The sequence below is a fragment of the Carassius gibelio genome, chromosome A14 (assembly GCF_023724105.1).
Source record: "Carassius gibelio isolate Cgi1373 ecotype wild population from Czech Republic chromosome A14, carGib1.2-hapl.c, whole genome shotgun sequence".
NCBI classification, from domain to species: domain Eukaryota; kingdom Metazoa; phylum Chordata; class Actinopteri; order Cypriniformes; family Cyprinidae; genus Carassius; species Carassius gibelio.
Window position 1 is genome coordinate 3507699 of NC_068384.1, and position 23226 is coordinate 3530924.

The 23226-nt window shown below is 35.5% G+C and overlaps 2 protein-coding genes across 13 annotated transcripts; one reads left to right on the forward strand and one right to left on the reverse strand.

Moving 5' to 3' along the window:
* The first annotated feature begins 965 nt into the window (after positions 1-965).
* LOC128027282 (palmitoyltransferase ZDHHC2) lies at positions 966-15218 on the forward strand. 4 transcript variants are annotated; one of them, XM_052614721.1, is made up of 13 exons: positions 967-1260; positions 5904-5930; positions 6749-6843; positions 9030-9150; positions 9336-9405; positions 9497-9529; positions 11058-11178; positions 11678-11810; positions 12335-12461; positions 12557-12649; positions 12865-12968; positions 13135-13194; positions 13865-15218. In XM_052614721.1, exons 1-12 carry the CDS (start codon positions 1140-1142, stop codon positions 13173-13175), a joined length of 1086 nt encoding a protein of 361 aa, XP_052470681.1. In that variant the 5' UTR covers positions 967-1139; the 3' UTR covers positions 13176-13194; positions 13865-15218. The 4 variants fall into 4 exon arrangements, with proteins under 4 accessions (XP_052470682.1, XP_052470681.1, XP_052470683.1 ...); XM_052614723.1 differs by having other exon boundaries at positions 972-1090; XM_052614722.1 differs by lacking the exon at positions 5904-5930 and having other exon boundaries at positions 966-1260.
* A 674-nt stretch (positions 15219-15892) lies between these two features.
* On the reverse strand, positions 15893-22990 carry LOC128027283 (CCR4-NOT transcription complex subunit 7). Of its 9 annotated transcripts, none has more exons than XM_052614726.1 (7): positions 22864-22990; positions 21558-21760; positions 18731-18924; positions 18368-18529; positions 17983-18127; positions 17046-17156; positions 15893-16929 (listed from the first exon to the last, which is right to left on the reverse strand). In XM_052614726.1, the coding sequence occupies exons 2-7, from the start codon at positions 21672-21674 to the stop codon at positions 16798-16800; spliced, it is 861 nt and encodes a 286-aa protein (XP_052470686.1). In that variant the 5' UTR covers positions 21675-21760; positions 22864-22990; the 3' UTR covers positions 15893-16797. The 9 variants fall into 9 exon arrangements, with proteins under 9 accessions (XP_052470686.1, XP_052470685.1, XP_052470687.1 ...); XM_052614725.1 differs by having other exon boundaries at positions 22804-22968; XM_052614727.1 differs by lacking the exon at positions 22864-22990 and adding an exon at positions 20609-20829 and having other exon boundaries at positions 21558-21707.
* Between the last annotated feature and the right edge of the window lie 236 nt (positions 22991-23226).

Here is a 23226-nt window from a genome sequence, read left to right on the forward strand (position 1 = left end):
CCAGTGCTTCATAACTATTGTAACAATTATTTTGAGACTATATCCAAAATATTCAAAACCAAGTTTGAAGTCTGCCCTACAACTGCAGTCCTTGGGGTTCCCAAATCTTGGACTCAGTTTACATCTAAACAGTTAGATGTATACTTGCCTTCTTTATTGGCTAGACGACAAATCTGATTTCTTTAGAAGTCCACCAAACCAACAGCTATCTCACAGTGGCTTGTGGATACTATGTACTTTTTGAAATTGGAGCATATAATATGCTCTTGGTATGCCTGTTATGGTTTTTTCAAGATAAATGACAACCTTTTATATCAATTTCACTACCTTCAGATTGTATACTCAATAATAATAATAATTATATATATATGTATGAAAATTTAATATAGGCCATGACTTAGATCTTTACATCTTAAAATAGCTTATTCTATTAGCTAAGTCATATACATATTTTAAGATATTAAGATCATTATTATATTGTTTTTTTTTCTTCATTTATTACAGTGTGCATCTGTCATTATGATTCACTGAAGTATACTTTTTATGCATTAGCATTCAGTTTGCTTAAGGTTTTAATAAATAAAAACCACCATCAAAAGAAAAAATTGTCATTCCTTATGGTCTGTGCTTGCTTGTGTTAGAAGATATGTCTATAAACCTGCTTTTTATTTTATTTTATTTTTTCTTTACTGAGTAGCCTTTGTATTCACAAATATTTTATCGCTATATTATTTAATTAATGTAACAATGTAAAATGTTATTGAACGTTGCACCGTTGGGACATTTTTTTAATCATATTTTGTAATGCGAGGACACATACGGTATCACTAACATTTAAACAGCCTTTTCTAGATACAGGACATATCAGTTTAATTATATGGTGATGATACAAAACGGTAGAATCTGGCTTTAGTGTAGTAACACATCCTTCGCATCGCGTGAGCGTCATGCAAGTTTGTAGAAAGGGGCGGTACCAATGTGCTACACTGCAAACAAACAAGAGCAACCGGAGAACCGGAGGATGGAGGAGCAGACGAACCGCAGCTGCACGCGGAAGAAGATATGATGTTTTAGGAGCACTGCTGGCTCGGTGAGGCTGAATTTGTCGTTTTGGCCACTTTTGGTCCACAGATAGAAAGATGGCGCCGTCGGGCTCGTGCAGCACTGACTGCTGGAGAGTTATATACTGGATCCCTGTGCTGTTCATCAGTCTGATCGTAGCATGGTCCTACTACGCTTATGTAGTGCAGCTCTGCCTAGGTAAGACTGGAAGCAGCTCTCTGAATGAAGTTGGAGTGAAACGGAGAGAGAATGAATCAATGACACCTGGCCTCGCCATGCGTTACGCATATGTCTGCTGCTCTTACTTGAGCAATATCTCTGCTATTGATGGGGTCTGTTTGCTTATAAACACATTGATTCAGAGTGGGTCATGATTATGAGATCAGTTTATTTAAGCTCTCTCTTTATATGTGCATGTGCTTCAGCAGGTGTCTGTATAAGAACCCCTAAAATTATAATATTATGCATGTCAGTGTACGCTAAGTACAAAAATGAAGAGCATATATGGGTCAGTGACTAATAAGAATGTGTGAGATAAAGGATAAATCTTAGCATCATGTCACTGAATCATATGCAATACCTTATATAGCAATTTGGCATCACTCAGTAACTACTCCGTGGTGGACATAGACCATCATACAAAACTTCACTCCCAAATCCTTTGTTGCTGTAAAGGAGCTCTACACTTTGTGATGTACTGTGTCATTTGTTTAGACTGTGGCTTATTTATGTGTGCACAAGAAAAGGTTTGTGTTCCCATTAACTTCAGAACATCATTCACTCCTATGATAACATCTCCAATCATGGTCCCATAAAAACAGCATGAAGAGGTTTTTTTGTTCTCTTGAATGGTAGATGATCATGAGGATGCCCTGTTTTTCACTGAAGATTAATAATGTATGTGTGTTTGAACTCCTTTAATAGAATCAAATGACGTGCAAATATTTGTGCATTAAACAGCAGCTTTGTGATGTTCCTCAGAGACTTCACTGACTGAAGTGTGAGTGGCCAGGCCTTACATCTGACTGCTCATAGTTTTTGCTGAACCACATAGATGGGTGTCTGTCCGTAGGCTTGCTATGAGCAGTTGACTCCAGGATGACCACCATAAAGACTTAAATGTCTGAACTGATGGCTGTTACCTTTGTATGGTTTCAGTAGGATTCTCTAGTTGGTTCATTGCAACAAGCATGTGAATAGCCAAAACTACAACAGTTGGTTTAATTTTAAAAGATTTGTTCACTTGTTAATGATCTTTGCATCTATCTAAGCATCTTTCTATCTTTACTTTAAAAAACCTGAGGTGACAAATGTTAAGAACTTACTTTCTACTGATCCTGATGTCTCAAAGCTAATCTCACTGCTATAAGATGTCAAACTGGTGGTGTGCGATATGACGATTTTTGATTGTGGACGATAAAAATGTCTCCACGATCTGCTTTTGAAGAAACATCTTGCTACAGGGCACATTTTATCAGCTGCAGTTCTGGCGCCTCCGTCATATAGTGTACAACACCACATGCATTCACAGCAGTGTTAACTCAGCAGTAGAGTTACTCTTTTTTTGCATGTGCTTTTAAATGTTTCATTCACGTGCTGGTCTGAACTTTGCTATTTCTGAGCCCCGCCTAGCCTGCACCAGAAGCACGTGCGCTAAAGCTTGTCAAACATCGCCTGATAATTGAACTAAATTATCTTTTGCACTAATACTGTCAAAACACACAAGGTTTACATGTAGACTAATTTGGTTATGTCTAAAATAAAACGAAACTGTTGAGAGTAAAACGTATACGTGCCTGTATATTAGATGCGTTTTAAAGGGACGGCAGGCCTATTAAGCATGCATCCACCATTACTGTGAAGGGATGGATCACCCTAAAATGTCATTTCTGTCATTATTTACTCACTTTCACATTGTCCCAAACCTGTATTAATTAACGTCTTGTGCTGAACACAAAAGAAGATATTTTGAAGAATATGGTAACCAAACAATTGCTGGTCCACATTGAATCTGATAGTAGCAAAAAAATATGAATATACTATGGAAGTCACTGTGGACCAGCAACCAGTTTGGTTTTCAACGTTCTTCAAAATAGCATTTATGTTCAGAAGGAGAAATAAACTCATTCAGGTTTAAAACCACTTTTGAGTGAGTAAACGGTGGTATAAAAATAAAACACTATCACAGAATCGACAGACAGCTGACAGAATTTAGATTTTTGCTTTAGGAATTAGTTGCTTCAGGAATTAGTTTATATAGTATTTTATTTTTATATTTGTTCATTCAATTTCTTAAATGCTCCTGCTAACACCTATTGTACCTGAACATTAAGCACTGTTTGCTTTATTTGTACATTATGTGTAGTTATGTGTATCTTTGACATTCTTTTATCTTTGTTATTAAAAAATAAGAACAAAGATTTTTATCTTCGCCCTCTTTGGCCTAAAAATCTTTTTTTTTTTTAACCTTGAAAGGCTTTGTCTTTATAATGGGGAAATTGGTTTGGCTGTAATGCTCAGACAACTTGCAAAATAGTAAAACCAACTTGGCAAAGAATTGTGATAAAATCATGAATCATGATATTTCAAAAAATAATTAATACAAAAAAAAAAAATAATAATAATAATAATATGATATTTTTCCCATTTGCACACCCCTATGTCAAACTCAACCTCAGCAATCTCTACTTGACCTATTTCTGCTGTCAAATCATTTGTGCTGCAAACTGAGTTTAGCAACAAACACATTTGACATTTCTCAAACAGCAACACTGACACCTTCAGGGAAACGAACGGTTTAATTGCTGAAATTACTAATAATGAATCTCATCATCTGCTGACAGTTTTTATTGCTCTAATGGAGATATTTATATACCAGTAAACTTTAGTCAAAATAGCACCATATTTATTTTTTGATAAGATTGAAAATGAGGCTGTAAGGGATAGAAGTAGAGTGTGTTCAATAGTTGTACTGATGAAATGTATTTTCCTAAAAAAAACAACACAGAAATTCAGTTAACAAAATCTCCATAAACCATGGTGAAATTACTTGATCTAAGAGCTTTATACAGTGTATGCCATTGTGAAGATGGTAAGTCTATCCCTCACTGCTTTTATCATCTGTGTTAAATTAAATATTGCATCTAAACTGACTAAGGTTTCTCGATGTGGTATTATGATAATGGCCCGTTTTTGGACCCTGGGCCTCCAAACAAGTCGCTGGGGTATATTTGTAGCAAGGGCCAAGAATACATTGGATGGGTCAAAATTATAGATTTTTTATTTTATGCCAAAAATCATTTGGATATTAAGGAAAGATCATGTTCCATGAAGATATTTTGTAAATGTATTACCGTAAATATATAAAAACTACATTTTTGTTTAGTAATATGCATTGTTAAGGACTTCAATTGTACAACTTTAAAGGAGATTTCCTCAATATAGTTTTTTTTTTCAGATTTTCATCTCATTTGTATCTCAAGCAAATATTGTCCTTTCCTAACAAACACGTCAATGGAAAGCTTATTTATTCAGATTTCATGTGATTTATAAATTTCAATTTTGAAAAACTGACACTTAAGATCACATATAATGTGCAGTTACACTTTCAGTAATTCGTTGCATGCTTTTTGTGTACTATAACGAAATCATGAACATTTTTGCAATGCCACAAATGCAGCACAATTTTTAATCACATACTCAATTAAAATATCTGATTGGAGAGGCACTGCATTCTGGGTTTTCATTTCTGCTCTGTGCTTCAGAGGGACTACAGTTTTTATTTTTTTATATATATATATTTTTTCCTTTAGTGCCAGGAACTATCATCTTGCTCTCAAAGAGAGGATAGAGAGTATTTTGGATAAGAGAGTAGTGCAGCCCAACCGCATTAAATGAGAGGATAATCTAATGAGGCTTTTAGGACACTGCAACTTCAGTAAACTTAAAGAACTTGATATTTATTGAAGAGACCACATGCTTACTCTCAGAAAAAAAGTACAAAGCTGTCACTGGGGTGATACCCTAAGATACAAAGCTAAAAAGTACATATTTGTGCCTTATTTTTCCTTAAATGGAACCTTAAAAGTATAGAAAAGAAACGCATTTAGTTGCTTTGCAGACTGAAATGAAGTCAGACACAGTTTTTGTTTCATCCAGCTGTATTTACTCAGTGCAACTTAGAACATAGGGAAAGATGCAGCACAAACACCAATCCCTTTGTGTCAGTATTTTGTTCAACCACCTTTTGCTTTAATTACAAACCTTTAGTTTGTTGGGATATGTCTCTGTCGCAACTAACTTTGCACACTCTTCTTTGCAGAACTGCTCAAGTTCAGTTGAATTTGATGGTGACCGTTTGCATACATTTTAGTAATTTAAAGTGCATATTAGTACCTTGTGTGTATATATTAGTGTAGAATGTGATAGAATAATCAAAAAAATTAAATAAAAATTGTATTAACAAACGAACTGTGCAAAACAACAAGCCTCTTTCAGTGTCATGTGTTTGGGTGGTCGTATCTTGTTTTTGAAACATCTTTTTTCCTGTGTGATTGTGGTTAGTATTTCAATATAGCTTATCGTTCTGAAAGCACACCAGTTGAAGAGATGCACTTATGAGCTAGAGAATTTGGGCATCTGATCAAGAGTCTCCCTCCGTACAGCAACAGTGATCAGAGAACTGTGCTGAGAACCATCTGCTGCTCACTGACCTTCTATGAAATGCACAAGGAGTTCCGACCTACTGTTTATACAATAATAGCATGGGCAGAATTCAAATCATATAGTATTAACAAATTTGAAAAGACAAAGTTACCTTTCTCTTTCTCTGTCTTCTGCAGAAACTATTGAAAACATGGGAGAGAAAAGTAAGTCAGCCTTTTCTTACAATGTTTTAGTTGAAAATACCTTTCTTTCCTTTTGGACTGAATTCTTACAGTGATTTTAACAGTGATTTTTTTTTTTTACAATATATTTGTGATATTCTGGTATCTACATATGGCTTGAGTCTTTTAATGTATAGGCTACCATTCAAAAGCTTGGCGTCTACAAGAAAAAAACAAACAAACAAAAAAAACTTCTGTGCAGTTAGGATGCATTAAATTGCTCAAAGGTGACCGTAAAGACATTTATAATGTAAAAAAAAAAAAAAAAAGTTTCAAAATAAATGTTTTGACCTTTCTATTCATCAAAAAAGTCCTGATGAATCATGAATAAATAATGAATCATGGATTTAATAAAAATATTAAGCAGTGCAACCATTTTCAAAATTGAAAATAATAAATGTTTCTTTTCTTCACTGTGTTTATCAAATAAATGCTGCTTTGGAGAGCATAAATGGCTTCTATGGGATATTTTGACCCATATATATATATATATATATATATATATATATATATATATATATATATATATATATATATATATATATATTGTTTTAATTGTTAAAAAAGAAAAGAAAACAAATCTCCTCAAACAGCCACATGATTTGATGTATTTTTATTGTTATATATTTAGCACAAACAGTGCAGGATGAGTTATAGACCAAAGTTTAAAAAGTTAATAATCCTTCAGCATATTTTTGAGCAATCATAAAAAATAATAGTGATGCTTTAATGATTTAAAATAAAAATTTTAACAATTAGAATTTCACCTTTCAATCTTTCTTTTCTTTTCTTTTTCACAGTAGTTTACCTCCTGGTATATCATGTGCTTTTCATCATGTTCGTGTGGACGTACTGGCAAACCATCTTCACAAAACCTATGAACCCACTCAAAGAGGTGAGTGTATTTGATTATGGAAATAAGTTTTATATTAAATAGATACTCATTTCATACTAAACATTATGGAAAATGAATAGCAGACCATAGTGAGAACCATCAGAATGTGGTGTAAACTGCATAATCTCTAAAATAAAGTCAATTTAAAGGAACACTCCACCGTTTTTTGAAATAGGGCTTATTCACATTATTTCCTACATTTAGATAGGTGGGCAAATGCATTTTTGTGTCAGTGCATGCATTGTTTTAGTTTGACTGGGTCGGCGTTAGCTTAGCTTAGCACAATGAATGGAATCCTTTGTTGCCAGCTAGCATGGCCTGAGTAAAAGTGATCAAAAAAATAAAAAAAAACCCACCTAATTACTTCTTGTGGCCTGCGTATTCACAACGAGTACAAATAGCGATCCAGATTAACACTAGGCGATTTCCTAGGCAGATATTGGCTTGGGACTATATTATGGGGAAGCACAGGCGAAGCACTGCTGCTTAGGCGAAGCACTGCTACTTCGGCGCAGAGATATCACGCAACACATGAAAACATCAACTCTATGTGAATACAGGTATAATATGGGTCGATCTATACATGCGTCATGATTAAAATAATCACTTACTCTGTGGACAGCTGTCCATTTGGTCCATTCGGCGTGGGGCGTTTTTTCCAGTTCACTTTGTCACACCGGAAAAAAAAATCGAGTACTGCAGAATGGATCAGCGCCGTGAAATCCTCTGTAGATGTGACACACACAACTTCGGGCACGCTCATCTTGATCTGACGTGTTGAGCCTGGTCATCAATGGCAAAAACATGTCCCACTCTCTACAGCAAAGACACTCTATTTCCGTCGGCATAGATTGGCATATTCCCCCACATTCACACCACCAGTTCATGTTGGCTCTCATCCTCACGTCCTCAGGCTGTTGAGCGATCGCAACTAATACACGCGCATATAAATTTCACTCGCGGCTGGCTTGACGGTGTTTTTCTGAAGTGCGGCTGGCTTGACCGCAGTCTCCTACTGTCGTTCTATTTCCAAAGCACGCAGCTCGTCTTCTGTAAACTCTGGTTCAAATAGGTATGGTTCTGGTTCTTGACTGTCTGAGAAGTCACCCTCTTCGTCTCTCTCAAAATCAGCCATGTTCATCGCCATTCGTGTACTGTAAGGAAAATAGCCAGGCAGGCAGCTACTATTCACGCCGGTATGTTGACGGAAGTCGTGGGATTTCATGTGTTGCGTGATATCTCTGCGCCGAAGTAGCAGTGCTTCGCCTAAGCAGCAGTGCTTCGCCTGTGCTTCCCCATAATATAGTCCCAAGCCAATATCTGCCTAGGAAATCGCCTAGTGTTAATCTGGATCGCTATTTGTACTCGTTGTGAATACGCAGTCCACAAGAAGTAATTAGGTGGGTTTTTTTTTTTTTTTTTTGATCACTTTTACTCAGGCCATGCTAGCTGGCAACAAAGGATTCCATTCATTGTGCTAAGCTAAGCTAACGCCGACCCAGTCAAACTAAAACAATGCATCCACTGACACAAAAATGCATTTGCCCACCTATCTAAATGTAGGAAATAATGTGAATAAGCCCTATTTCAAAAAACGGTGGAGTGTTCCTTTAAATGTTATTGCTCTGCATATACTCAGCATGACTCATGAGTTGTTGGCTTATAATGAATATATAACACCGGTTTCACGGACAAGGCTTAAACCGGTCCTAGACTAAAATGCATGATTGAACTGTCTCAACTGAAAATATCTTGCTCTGATGTATCTTAAAATATGTCAGTGTCATTATTCTGTGTCAAGATGCACACCTGTAATGTTTTCATCTAAGGCATTTTTGTAAAGGTTGCTTAAATATCTTATTTTAACTAAGGCCTAGACCTGGCTTAAGCTAAGCCCTGTTTGTGAAACAGGACCATTGTTTCCTGTAGGCAGAGATTACTATAATAATATTTGTAAATATACGTCATAACAGCCATTGTGCAAAAACTGCATTTTGTGTTATAAATTAGATGCGGTTGTTGGTGTAACTATAGCACCTCACTGCAAGCCGAGAGAATGAGAAGCAAACTAATAGAGAAACCATATATAGGTCAGACTGGCAATCAGTCGTACTCTTCTGAGTGCAGAACGTGCCTTGTCACACGGGAAATATCTAAATGTTTTGGTTTTTGCCTGTTCCTTTCAGTTCCACCTGTCACATTCTGACAAAGAGCTATTCCAGCATGAAGATCGGCGCGAATCTCAGCAGGAGATCTTGAGGAGAATTGCTAAGGATTTGCCCATTTACACACGCACAATGTCTGGAGGTGGGCACTTTTTTTATTTTGAAGTTCAGCTCATCCTAATTGTGCAACTGCTAGCAGGCCAAGTTTGTCCATTCAGCCCAGATTTAGGTTCAGTAACAAATAATGGTCACAGACAGTTGCATTTGTTTCAGTCTGTCTTCAGTGAATCCTATCGATCTGTGTTTTAACAAGCTGTCTTGAAACAGCTATCCGCTACTGTGATCGCTGTCTGCTGCTGAAGCCTGATCGATGTCATCATTGCTCTGCCTGTGATATGTATGTCTTTCTCTTTTTTTTTTAAAGACACAGCACAAATTAGCTTTTGTCGTGTTGCATTTGAACAGCTCCTCCCTCTGCTGTTTTACAGGTGCATTTTAAAGATGGATCACCATTGTCCATGGTATGTACTGGTGCAAAGCAAGAATAAAAAGTTAATTTTTTTTCATCTTCTATCATTCTATAAGGCCAAGAAAACAATCCTTGATTTTTTTCCAATGAATGTTTAATTTTGTCATTAAAAGTTACATTTTAACATTTTAGCTTGAAACACAAAAATAAAATGCAAATAATGAGTGAATATATCCTAAATCTATCCACCAAACTGTGTTTTTTCTTTACCCCAATTCAAATATGATTTTAGGAAAAAGTTTACTTCAGCTAACTTTAATAGCACTTTAAAAGCAGTTGTTTCAGTGAATTAATATGAAATAAGATCATTTTATTAGTATGTTTTATTAAGATCTGCTTTGAAAGTTTAGGGGTGAACCTTCATGCTTATGTTTTTTGTTTTCAAAATTTTGTAAGTTTCCGTATAAATCACATAAACAAATGAGAAATATAACATTTTATATATTGTATGCTTCAACTGCTAGAGGGCCAAAAGTTACATTGTGTAGCTAGTACTATAAAAATTAGGGCCGGGACTCGATTAAAAAAATTAATCTAATTAATTAGAGGCTTTGTAATTAATTAATCGAAATTAATCGCGTTTTAATCGCATATAAATATTTGACCTGAGAACAGTGAGAAGTAATTTTTTTTCACATGGATTTATAGTATACCATTGAATAATGACTGAATACATAAGCTTAAGCAACAAAATATTGTTTATTTTTGTTCAACCAAGTCTAGCAGACCAGTGCAATTTTTGCCATTAAGTGTAGCAATAGCATATTTAGAAACAATTTAGAAATAGTACATTTCAGAAATTCAGGAAGCTTATAGGTGCTGGAACCTTCTGTAAAGTGTTTTTAAGTAATACACAATACTGTCAATTACATTCAGAACATTGGAAACCCTGACTATTAGAAAACATCTCTCTGTTGCTTCAGAGGCCATAACATACTAAGTCCAACTCTCAATAACCTTTGCCAAAACAATAAAGAGTTCAACATAAACTGTTGCACCAACAAAATAATACATAGTTCAACATAAAGTGTAAAGTCCACGCTAGCTGCTATATGTTTTGCATTGAGGTGATACTTGAGGCTCGATGTGCTGCGGTGATATGCGAACGCTAGTTGGTGCTTCAGTATAATCGGTCCGCCGAAACTCATCTAGTGAGAAACGTTCCGCAATGCAAAAATAAGTTATTAAAAATGCGGGAATTTTTTTATGTAATTAATTAATCTTAATTAACGCGTTATTTTTTGTGTAATTAATTAATCTCAGTTAACACGTTAAAGTTAATTGGCCTAATAAAAATGTTTTATTCAAGTCAAAAATAGCATTTAAATGTACCCGAATCAATTTGATTGCATATAATTTCACAGACAAAAGTAGGGTCAGGAAGGGTAGAAATATCTTAAGATAACAAATGCATATTTCCCCTTGTTACAGTGTATTTTAGGCAGTATTTTGCAATCAAAAAAGATTTAATATCTAATTTTATTGAGGCTAATATGTGTTTTTTTTATCTTCTTTGAAAGGGTAAACAATTGTGTGGGCTTCGCCAACTACAAGTTTTTCATGCTCTTCCTAGCGTATTCTTTGTTGTATTGCCTCTTCGTCGCTGCCACAGACTTGCAGTATTTCATTCAATTCTGGACTGTAAGTATGAATGATTAATTTCTTAGGTTTATTAGGAAACAGAAATAATGTGCAGTCTGAATGTGCAGATAGGCTGTTTGTAATAGAACACCAGTCGGAGCAATAAAAGGTGTGTTTTTATTTCAAAAGGTCGATGATAAAACACATCGTCTTATCCAATATTTGGTAGAACTGAGTCAATCACTGACATTATCGATGTGCTTTGACCGACTTATTCCTCTAGTTCCAGTAGTCTGGATCGTTTACCTCAGCATAACATCTCAGCTTTCACAATTTCTGTTAGATCCCATAGACAAGCAAGCACAGGCTTTTGTAGTCTGGCATGTGCAGTCCATAGGGACCATGTATCCCACTTCTGCTTGTTCCCATTTTCTCAATCTTTATGATGTGGATTGAGTATTCCAGACTTGATAATATAGCTGGCGATATCTTTAATTAGGCCTAGTCTGTCCTTTGTTTGTTTGTGGTGTATGAAGGGTCTTTCCCATGTTTTACACAGAATGGTCTGCCTGACACACAAGCCAAGTTTCACATCATGTTCCTGTTTTTCGCTGCCTCCACATTCTCAGTGAGCCTAGCGTTTTTGTTTGTTTATCACTGCTGGCTTGTCTGCAAGAACAGATCCACCTTGGGTGAGTGGGCTGTGCTTTAATTACCCTTAGATTTCAGTAGTAAACACGGGCTCGTCAGTAGTGTGTATTTTGCTTTCTGTTATCATCTGTCCACATTGCGTGATCAAATATGTCTCATATACGTCGAGTGACTCAGATCTGGCGTTTAGGTCTTTTTGCAGTCTGCTCTTTGTGGCAGATCCTCAAGGGAACATGTATCTGTGACAACATGCCCAGTCTTCTGGCAAAAGCAAGCGTGTCAAGATGCATTACGGTTGAAAGTGCTGGAAATTAATCTCAGCCAAAGACATAATCTAATCTTAACTCTGTAAAGCCTGCTGTATCATTTTTAAAATTTTAAATTAATTTGTGAGTACCACGCATGATACTTTAGGTTTTTGAGGAACATTTAATTGTACATCTCTCAATCATCAATGTATTGCATTGTATTAAATGGTTTAAAAGTTAAGAGAAAATCAGAAATCATGTTAGTCGGATTGTATATGAAACATCTTTATGGTAAAACCATGTGGTTTAAATGTTAGAGGCTTTCAGAGCTCCTGCATTCCAGCATGGACCAGACAAGAATGCCTTCAGTTTAGGAACAAGCAAGAACTTCCGGCAAGTGTTTGGAGATGAAAAGAAATACTGGCTGCTGCCTATTTTTTCAAGGTATCGGGTATTGCTGAGTAGCATTGAAAATATTGGTTTGCGTGTTCAGTGTGCGATCTCATTCCCTCACACAGTATCACATTGTGTTTCTGCAGTCTGGGCGATGGCTGTTCATTCCCCACGTGTCTAGTGAATGCAGACCCCGAACAACCCTCCACACCATCTGCACACAACCCTTCAGTCAAAAGGTTCATGGCTCGGCTTCATTTAGGAAACAGTAGTTTCACAAAAACATTGCAAATGTTGTATAACGAGATGAAATATATAAAAATGTACTGTGCATTCAATGAGTCAAGAAAGAAATGTGCAATAGATATTACATTAGAAATGCACATTGCATTGTGGGATACTTTACTTATGATAAGCAGAGCCTTTCATTCATGCACTTGTCGCTCTTTTCTAGTGCTGGAGAACCCCATCAGTTTCCACCTAAACCTTTAAGAGAGTCTCAGAGCCGACTGCTGAGCAACGGACAGTCAGAGGGAAGTGAAGACAGAGACACGCAAGGTGAGACATCTGAGATCATTACAATACACTGCTAATTTGAGTGTTTTGTGTCCCTCGACCAAATATGTGACTAGTAGATGTGGGGTAAATGTGCAGCTATGAATGTGTGAGGTGAAATTTCAATGTGCTCAAACAACATGGTGCTCAGTCTGTATTTTTCTAACAGGTACAAGCAACCCAGCCTTGACTATTGAGAAGGAAACTTAGGAGCGTGCTAATGAAACCGGTTTGTTACTTTTGTGTTTATATATTGCTATAACTTAATAAAACTTTGTAGTGTTTTCAAATTGCAGTATTGTAACATGCACTACCATTTTGGGTCAGTGAGATGTTTTAATGTTTTTGAAAAAAGTAACTAAAGCTTTCCAAGGCTTCATTGATTTGATTAGAAATCTAATAAAAAGCAGTAATATTGTGAAATAATATTACAATTGAATAAAGCTGTAATTTGTTTTAATATACTTTAAAATGTAATTTATTCCTCTGATGAAAAGCTGAATTTTCAGCATTATTCTAATATGCTGATTTGCTGCGCAAAAAAACATTTAATGATATTATTTTTATAAATACTGCTTAATTTTTTTTTTTTTTTTTTGTAGAAACTGATACTTTTTTACTGGATTTGTTGAAGATTATAATGTTCAAAAGATCAGCATTTATCTTAAATATAAATATTTTTGTACCATTCACCATCACTTCTAATTAATGTAATGCATCCCTGCTGAATAGAAGCATTAATTTCCTTTTAAAAAAGATTTAACTGATCCTTTTCAATGGTAGTGTACATATACTGTCATTTAATATAATATAATAATATCATTTCACCCAGTTTCTTATCTTGAAATCCCTGAATGTTTTAATGGCTTATTCTAAATAAGCTGACTTTCTTTCTCTAGGAGTTTTGTGCTAGTGCTGTGTGTTGTCAGTGGAACAGTAAAGATGTCTCAGCTGCTCTTGCACAGACTTGCATTGCTCACAAGAGCTGACAGTGCGAGATTATGGTGTGTACTGTACACGAGGGGTCACTGAGTCTCTTGTCCTCCTTGCAAACTGTATGGCTATCTTAATGTGCCTAAAAAAGCCCGCAGATGTGGCTGAACATTTGATAACATTACCATGGTTCCTGCAAGGCCCGCATTTTTAAAAATGTAGAAGTTTGTATGGTAAATGCCTTGAATATAGCTTGCGTGGTGTAGGCAGTGCTGAAGAAGGTGATGTTTTTGTTTGAAGTATTTATGCATGCAGTGTGATGGTGTTACATAGTCGTGTTTCATGTTTGAAATGTGAACACTGAAAAGCCCAAGTGCTTTTGCACTACCTGTTTTTGATCCTGCATTGTTGAAATGCAGCAGCATCCATTATTTTATTCATTACTATACATTTGCACATCATGCACATTCAATCTGTTTTATTTGACAGTGTCAATGAGGATCTAGTCCATCACCCTTAAGTCTGGATTCCAGCTGTCATGAATTTTGCAAAGGTCATACAAAAGCAAAATGAACGATGTAGCAAATATTTTATGCCATTTTTAGCGCTGGATATTCAGACAAAAACAGTTTAACCTGACAAGCACAGGAAAGACAAAAATACTATATGTGCAATTTAAAAAGTGCATAAAGCTGCACATTATTTCAGTTTTTAAATAGTCTTTGTCCTTATGTTTTCTTGATGGTTCTGTCAAATTAAGTATGCAAGGATAATGTGTTGTGTTAACTCCATATACATTGTTATACTACAGCTGCAGAGAATATTTCACTATTAAAAGTCAGTATATTCCACCATACTTTTCATAACCGTTTGCACAATTAATGCAAAACTCACGAAGATGTGTTTTTTTTTATCACATCTGATTTATCTAAGGGCTATAATAATGTAATTACTTCCATATTTCCTATCTCAGTTTGATTCAGCAGTTATTGCATGTAAATGTGGTTGTACGTAGTACATGATTCTGACAGGTGGGAACAAAACCTCAGAAATGCCAAGACTTGTGGTGTGTTGTCTGTTGTTTATTTTGTGATTACATTCACACACACCACATAAAAAAAAACTGTGATACAAGTGTTCTACTGGTTCTTGTTTTTGTGTATGTTCTCTTTGAGAGTATGTGAAATTCTGCTGGCTGTCTGCGCTGGCGGCTTGATGCGTTTTCATATAAATTCAGACTCTGTTTGACAACACCATTGAATGATATGCCTTTATGAGTGTCACTGTAAGAGAAATAAAGTGATATTTTATTCTGTTCTACAGTGTTGTTCTGGTATTGTTTGTTTAACACTGTTACAGCTATAGCATCTGTCCATTAAAGGAATATTTCTCCCAAAAATGAACTGAAAATCCTCAGGGCTTCCAAGATGTATGATGAGTTTGTTTCTTCATTGGAACTGATTTGGAGTAACGTATTTTAGCCAGTTGAGATGGTAAAAATGTCTTCTGGATGAATTTATTGCAAGCACTCAGCTTTTCACACACTTTATCGTGTTTTCTGACGATTCACAGCAGAGGATCTATTGGTGACCCTAGATTTCTTCAAACCTGTTAGAATGAAGAAACAAACACATCTACATCTTGGGTGGACTGAGGGTCCATTAGTCATTTCTTATTTTTTGGGGAGTTAACTATTCCTTTAAGAAAAGTGCAATAAAACTTGAACAGCATAAATCTGTACAGATTTTGGATGTGTTAGAAAAATCCGGCTTTTATTTCCAAATGCTCTAAAAACAGTCTCTCTTTATATTGCATATTTCCAATGTGGATACTGTACACATCAAGATGATGGACAAACAGGAGGAGGAAGGTTAAGAGCTACCAAAATCATCCACCAAATCAGACATACAAAAAAATAAATAAGAAAATAAATAGAAAAAAAAAAAAAGGACAAGCTGCGTTCATGCGATTCACATATCTATAAAAGATCAGAGTAGTTAACACAGCATTTATTCAAAAATGTTTCAGTACATGCAGCAGATCTAGGCAACACAGAATTGTAAAGCAATACAATACAATACAAATGGAGGAAAAACCCAAACAGCACAAAATGTGCACCATTCAAAAACCAGCACTACACGTAAAACTTATTCCACTGATACTGAGCACTTGAGTTGACTAAGATTTCTTTTAAGAGGCATTATTTCTTAAATGAATAAAAGGCTTTGAACTTCTGTGATACTAAAATACTACAAAACCTTTAAATCTCTTTTAAAAATGAAAATGGAAAGACGATCCTGATCCAGAAGTACGAGGTGACCTCAGTTCACTTAAATAGTGGCAGTTACATCATCACTCTTAATTTACTTGTGTGGTAAAATCTGTGCTAACCCAAAGTAAAGGGTAAAATCAGTGTGAGGCTTTGCTTTGCAGTTAAGTGCCTGTATTTACCTGTGAGTCTGTGAGATCCTCCATCTGTCTACAGCTATTGCAAAGAGTGAGAAATCAGTACTCCTGTGATCAGGGAATGATAGTTCACGTAGGTGACTGGTGTGCTCGGTTTCGCCAAATTAGTCGAACTATGCAACCGCACACGAGAAGAAATGAATGCAATAAATTAACGATAAAAAAAGAACATAAAAAGTTATCTTAATATTAAGGCTGAGCTGTGGGAAGAAAACTAAAACACCAAATGGTTCCTCTTCTTTAACCATAAAAGATGAACATTGTGTGAAAGATTTAACCCAGAGAAGGCAACAAAGGCAAGAAGTTCTGTCGGATGAGAGCTTTAAAGTGCAAAATCCTATCTAATCTTTCATGAAAAACAAAATAACTAAAAACCCATGGTTTGAGCCCTATATATATATGAGGTTCTTTATGGTGAGGGATTCTTGTTGTGTCATGACTGCTGCTTGTTTGCCTCCTCTTCGTAAGCATTTCCAGTGCCGTTCTGCACATAGGATGAGCCTGAACCCAGTCCATACAAGTGACCACAATACTTTGCATCATCAATGTGATCCTCAAAAAACATCTGCAACGACAATGAGGTTACAGTCAGTACCAATGCTGCATTCGGTGCCACTTTAAAAGATTTGGGGTGATTTTTAATATGCATAGCACTTGATTTTTTTCCAGCTGAAGGCACACCTCTCTCATCTTGAAAAAAGCCATTCCTGTGAGGAGTGAATCAGAGCCTGCCTGATGCTGAGGTCCAATTCTCTCCAGCTCAAGCTGCTCTGCCACCTCCTGCAGACCACCCTGCACATCACATGACACAAATCAGGCACAGATTCCTTCTGTTCACACAGACTGCTACACAAGAAACTGAACCCTGATATACTTCAGATCCTTGGGTTTGTAAGAATACAAATCAGCCAGTGTTATCTTTTAAATAAAACTATTAAAAACAGTTTTCTGTGACTGACATATAGCTGAAGTCAAATTAAATTGTAAATAAAAAACTTAAAAAAATTAAAACAAGAAATGTCGACTTGGCGATTAACTAAAATACGTTTGTTGAAGTACTACTTAAACTAGAACTGAGGGAAAAATAAAGTTAAATGGGAATATTTTAACTAATGCTACTGTAACTAACTAATAAAAATTACAAAAACTTTATTTACATAAAATGAAAACTGAAATTAAAAGCGAATTCAAAAAAATATTTTTTCATGTGATTCGTTGTTTTTTTTGCTCCTCAGACTAGTCTATTTAAAGATTTTGTCTATTTAATCTAAAGCTAAATAGAAATATAAAAGTGAATAAATTGACAAAAGCACAAAATTACAAAAAATAGTTCTGTGGTAATACATACTGTAACATGAAATAATCATGTAATCATGCATGTAAAAAGTCATACTGATTTGGACAAACAATTTGGACAATTCTGAATATGTTTGCTACTGTATATACAATTAAAAAATGAAAGGATTATTGTAGACCACATTGTCTTTTTTTGTTCTAGTCCTTTTCTGTTGTTCAGTGGACTCGCCAAAAAAAAAAAAAAAGAAAATTATATATATGACTCACTTTGTAAAGCCTGTGTTTCTAATGACTTCATGCACATTTCTGAATGCTAAAATACCTTCAAATTCTTACAGCTCTTCATGAGGTACTTCACATCGTAAATGACGGGAAAAAATAAACGAAGAATCTCGAAGAAGTCAACCTCTTCCTCTGGCAATTTCGAATTGGACAAAATTTTAATCAAGTACCCAAAGTCATAGCCACTGTTTGGAAAAAAGAACAAAAAAAGGCCAGAAATTAGCTTGAAAACAGACAGTATAATTCATTGAACCACAGTTTCAGACATGTACTATAAGCAAGCACAAAAGAGAAACATTTTTACACAGTACTGTACATTCTCTCAAGCTGTGAAAAATCTTCCACTTTTAATGGACTCATGGTATGAATCATCAATCCTGAAACACTGTATTCAGTTCACTATGTGAATGTTACTGTAAGATTACCTATGAAATGAGAGCCACTTGACCCCCTCACAAAGCACGACACCTGAGGTCATAAGCAGCTCAGCAAAGTACAGTGTCTCAATACCCTCGTCCTCATGCTTCTTGAACTGGATACCTGACGAGGTGAGCAACTCGATGGAATCCTGTGCATACATGTCTTCCCTGCAAAAGACAGTACCGTTGGTGTAATGTCCAGCTTTCATAAAGAATCACATGATGGCTATGGACACACCTGAAGACAAGAAAAGTCATCTTGACATGTCTTCAACATGGATTTATGTACATAAAAATGTGATCATGGACTGATGCGTCGTTTTTAAAAATATGCGCCATACCTCTTAAATTACAAAGTGCAATGCTTACGTGAGGTTAAATTTGAAGTTGAACTGCCATGTTGATGTCCCTGGAGGGTATTCCCCCTGTTCGTTCATAAATGTAAGGCCAAGCTGGATGATCTTTAACAAGTCAACATTACACCGCAACAGCTGGTACTGGTAATCAGCATTGCTTCTAAATTCACCGATTGGTCTTGCAACTACACCTGGGAACTCTGTGTCCTACAAATGCAGCAAAATGCATTATAGTTATTTGTATATTTATAGCACCAGTATCAAAAAATGGGATTTGTTCAGACAGGCAGAAAATATCTGATTGTTGCTTTTCAGACTTAAAATCTCTTTTAAAGGGTTAGTTCATCCAAAAAGGAAAATTATGCCATTAATGACCCTCATGTCGTTCCAAACCCATGAGACCTCCGTTCATCTTCAGAATACTGTCAAAGATATTTTAGATTTAGTCCGAGAGCTTCCTGTCCCTCCATTGAAACTGTGTGTACGGTATACTGTCCATTTCCAGAAAGGTAAGAAAAACATCATCAAAGTAGTCCATGTGACATCAGAGGGTCAGTTAGATTTTGTTGAAGCATCGAAAATACATTTTGGTCCAAAAATAACAAAAATTACGACTTTATCGGAGGGATAATTTTCAATGGAGGGAAAGAAATCTAAAATATCTTAAACTGTGTTCTGAAGATGTACAGAGGTCTTACGGGTTTGGAACGACATGAGGGAGAGTCATTAATGACATAATTTTCATTTTTGGGTGAACTATCCCTTTAAATAAACTTTGAAGAAGAGAATTAAGAAATACATGAAATGATTATTTTGAAATAGAAATGCATTTATTTTAGCTTAAGTTTGAGTAATTTTGTTATGTGCTTCTGTAATTTTTATTAGTTTAAAATTAGTGCAGTCAAATCAATTAAAAAATGTAATTAATTAATATGTAATTAATAGTGAATAATCCCACCTAACATTTATGTTTTTAAATATATATTACACTTGCAAAAATGTCACATTCAGTTTACAAATTAACATAGAAACAAAGACACTATATTTTCAATATTTGTTTAATGAAAATCTTTTTTTCTGGGTGGGGCTGGGGTGGATAACTTCTAATTTCTGAACTTAAACAACTCTTCACATAAACCCATTATAATAAATGTCATATTTAGCTACTTCAGCAAGTCGAAAATTAAATATAAAGAAATTGCTAAAGTTATCAAACACTAAATTCTAAATTAAATATAAATGAATACTTAAAGCTGCAGTCAGTAACTTTTGATGCTCTAGCGGTTAATAAACAGAATTGCTTGCGTCTTGCGGAAGAACATTGTAGCCGGATCTACTTCTCTCTGTTTATGTCTATGAAGAATCACAAAGGTACTGGGTTACTCCGCCGCGGTATCCCCGAAGCAATCTAAAATAGTCCGAATATAAACACTTATTATAGGTGCACCCTAGTGATTCAGGACAAGCTAAAAACACGGTTTGGAAAATGGATTCATGGTGTACTCGCTTATTATATACATTTTTCTACATTTTGAACACAAACAAAGTTACGGACCGCAGCTCTGATTGGTTGTTTCTTAACGGGAGCGGATGACTTTCTGCAAATGGCAATAGGACCACTGGGAGGAGCCAGAGGAGCTAGATTTTTTCACAGATTATCTGTCTCATATTCTACTGTCAGGACATAATGACAGGTTTAACAAATATGTAAAAAATATATTTTTACAAAAGTTACCTACTGCAGCTTTAAAACTACAAGAGTTATTGATTTCCTCTGTTCTCTTTGGATGAACAGACGTCAGAGGAGCTGGGTTATTAGTTTTTTTTAGGTTGCTTTTACTTTAAGGTCTGCCGCTGCTGACACGCATCATATTTTGTCACAGCTCTTTACCTTTTCTGTCCCACTTCAGGTCTTCAAGTCTTTACTAATGAGCTGACGAGTTGAATCGGGTGTTAGATGAGGGAGTCAGTTCTGAAAACCACTGCATTTCACAGAAGCTCTCTCGTCACCTGTACCTTTTATTTCGTGCTCATTTGACTAGCGCCTGGCACTGAGTTGTTGTTGTAGAGCGCTTCTGAAAAGTCTCCCATTTGATGTGGTAGTCTCTGCATCTAAATAAATGCAATTCTTGTTAAGAAAAAAGAAACAGAAACAGGAGTTGTGAGTGGGCTGGCCAACCCTAGCTCCGCCCCTGCGTTAATTGCATTAAATATTTTTAACACGTTAAACTGAAAAAATAATAATAATAATTAATCGCCAGCGTTAACATGATAACTTTAACAGAACTACTTTTTTACTGCCAAAGACAACATTTTTGAATTTTTAAGTTTAACATCAATCTATATTTTATTTCAGTTAACAAATACGTGGATGTTTTTTTTTTCAATAGTAACTCTGGAAAAGTCAGAATGGATTTCATTTTGGTTTCTTTTTTATCATTCAGTGAATGCAATGTGACTAATGCCATTCCCAAAGAGTAGTAGCATCTACAGCTGTCAAAATTCACTCGTTTAACTTACATGATTGTGTATTAATCCTACACAACAAACAAGCAATTTCTGATTTAATATGATTTACTGTAATGCCTTAGAATTTATTTTGTTGTTGTCTGATGCGCCTCATGAGTGAAATTCTCCCATTTTTCCTGCCCTCTTCTATGTCTCTTGCCAACAGGCTGACACTTAAATCCTTACTATGGCAAGTGATATAGACCTACCAGATATTAACTGCACTGTCTGAACATCTGGATCACAATTCACAAAATAATAGTTGGTTCTAGATCACATTCGAAAAATGAAACAGGATTGATTTGAATAAAGCATTAAGAGTTCAAACTCACCATTGCAATGTAGTTGAATTTTCGGGCCACCTGTCGGATCCTCTTCATCTCCTCATCCAGGTTGCTGGCCCAAACCTCACATATTCTTTGACTATGATCCACAGTGGCTGCGGGCATAGTTCCAGGTTCACGGCATCAAAACCAAAAAACACTCCCCAGGGAATATTCTCATGAAACAATAGTTGCGTTTTCACTCTTTTTACCTGAAAAAAAGAAGACTATTTACAAATGCACAAAAAAAAAAAAATTAATTGCAGAGTTAATGGATGAAAATATATTAAATGTCTATATGTAATACAACATAAGAAGCTGTACTGTTAAAGTATGACCAAACAGTTTATTTTTTAGCAAAATTTTATTTTCTACAATGGTCAATAACTGGTCTGCATGCATTTTCAAATATATTTTGATTTGATGGATTTTAAAAATCCCACACCTGGGGAAATTCACTTACTACAGCAGATCCACACACATATAAACACTTCATGTATCTATGGTTTGAGGATAATTCTTCTGTCATGGCATGGCTAACTGACTTTGGTAAATCATTAGTCGTATCTTTACTGACTTCAAACTGGATGTAAGATTGGCTCATCCTTATCACTCCAGACAGCATCATCATAAGGACTATAAACACAGGGAGATTTTCTTAATATACTTCTGCCTTAGTAAACATGACTAGCATTACTCATCTACTATTCTTGGTTCATGAAAGCATTAAAAGGACAATCATTCATTCAGACACACACACACACAAACAACAATTTTAGAACTGTGACTAAACATTATAAGTACCAGATGAGACAAAATGGTCGCGTGCTAACAATATTCCAGCAAAACAAGTAACGTTAGGAAGATTGGTCGTGTGCCAAAAATATGCTTTTAAACATACATGTCCATTAAAGTGCATTTCTAACCTATTATATGTTGTTTTATATGTCATTAAGCATTAAATGTGCAAATCATGTATTGTAAGTTGACAGGTTATCAGCACTAGCACTAGCACAACATCTGCTAAATAACTAATGAAAACAAACCCCCGCAAACGTCCTAAAATCATGTCCTACGGTCATATTTTGTCGATTTTTTTTTTGTTTACAATCCCTCTTGTAAAATGTGAATGATGCTGTTTGGTGTCGGGGTGAATGTTTATTTGTGTATGTGGCTAGCGTGTTAGCTAGTAGCCTATCCTCAAAAGTTTGTCCTGTTATTATGATCAAAGTTCACTTCTTCTGTCAGGACTTACCTTTCCTCAAACAAGGCAGTTACAGTTAAAGCGTATACTGCTTCTGTAATACAAAATTACCTTGTTTAGAAAGGACTGGGACCTTGCTCTTTACTTTTATATAGTTTTATTTGGGCTAACCGATATCAACAACCAGCTGCCACCTCTGAACTACAACACACAGCGCACCGGCGCAGCATGACGTCACGACGCGACGACGCGTGACCTTTGAACTTTATATATATGTATGTGTGTGCGTGTGTGTGTATATATATATATATATATATATATATATATATATATATATATTAGAATTATTTAAAGTACTCTAAAAATGAATTGTAGGACTCTTCTTCTATGTGTTGTAAGATAATACAGTTTAGATTATTTCAGAATTTCTAGTGTTGTAACCCTCTTTGAATGTTTTGTTTATCTCTTTGCTTA

Coding starts and splice junctions, on each gene's coding strand:
- LOC128027282 (XM_052614721.1), top strand. CDS start 1,140: ATGGCGCCGTCGGGCTCGTGCAGCACTGACTGCTGGAGAGTTATATAC. Junction 9,406..9,496: donor CATTGCTCTGCCTGTGATAT/GTATGTCTTTCT, acceptor GCTGTTTTACAG/GTGCATTTTAAAGATGGATC. Junction 11,811..12,334: donor CAAGAACAGATCCACCTTGG/GTGAGTGGGCTG, acceptor TTTAAATGTTAG/AGGCTTTCAGAGCTCCTGCA.
- LOC128027283 (XM_052614726.1), bottom strand. CDS start 21,674: ATGCCCGCAGCCACTGTGGATCATAGTCAAAGAATATGTGAGGTTTGG. Junction 18,530..18,730: donor AACTTCAAATTTAACCTCAC/GTAAGCATTGCA, acceptor TGTCTTTTGCAG/GGAAGACATGTATGCACAGG. Junction 18,128..18,367: donor AAGTGGCTCTCATTTCATAG/GTAATCTTACAG, acceptor TTTTCCAAACAG/TGGCTATGACTTTGGGTACT.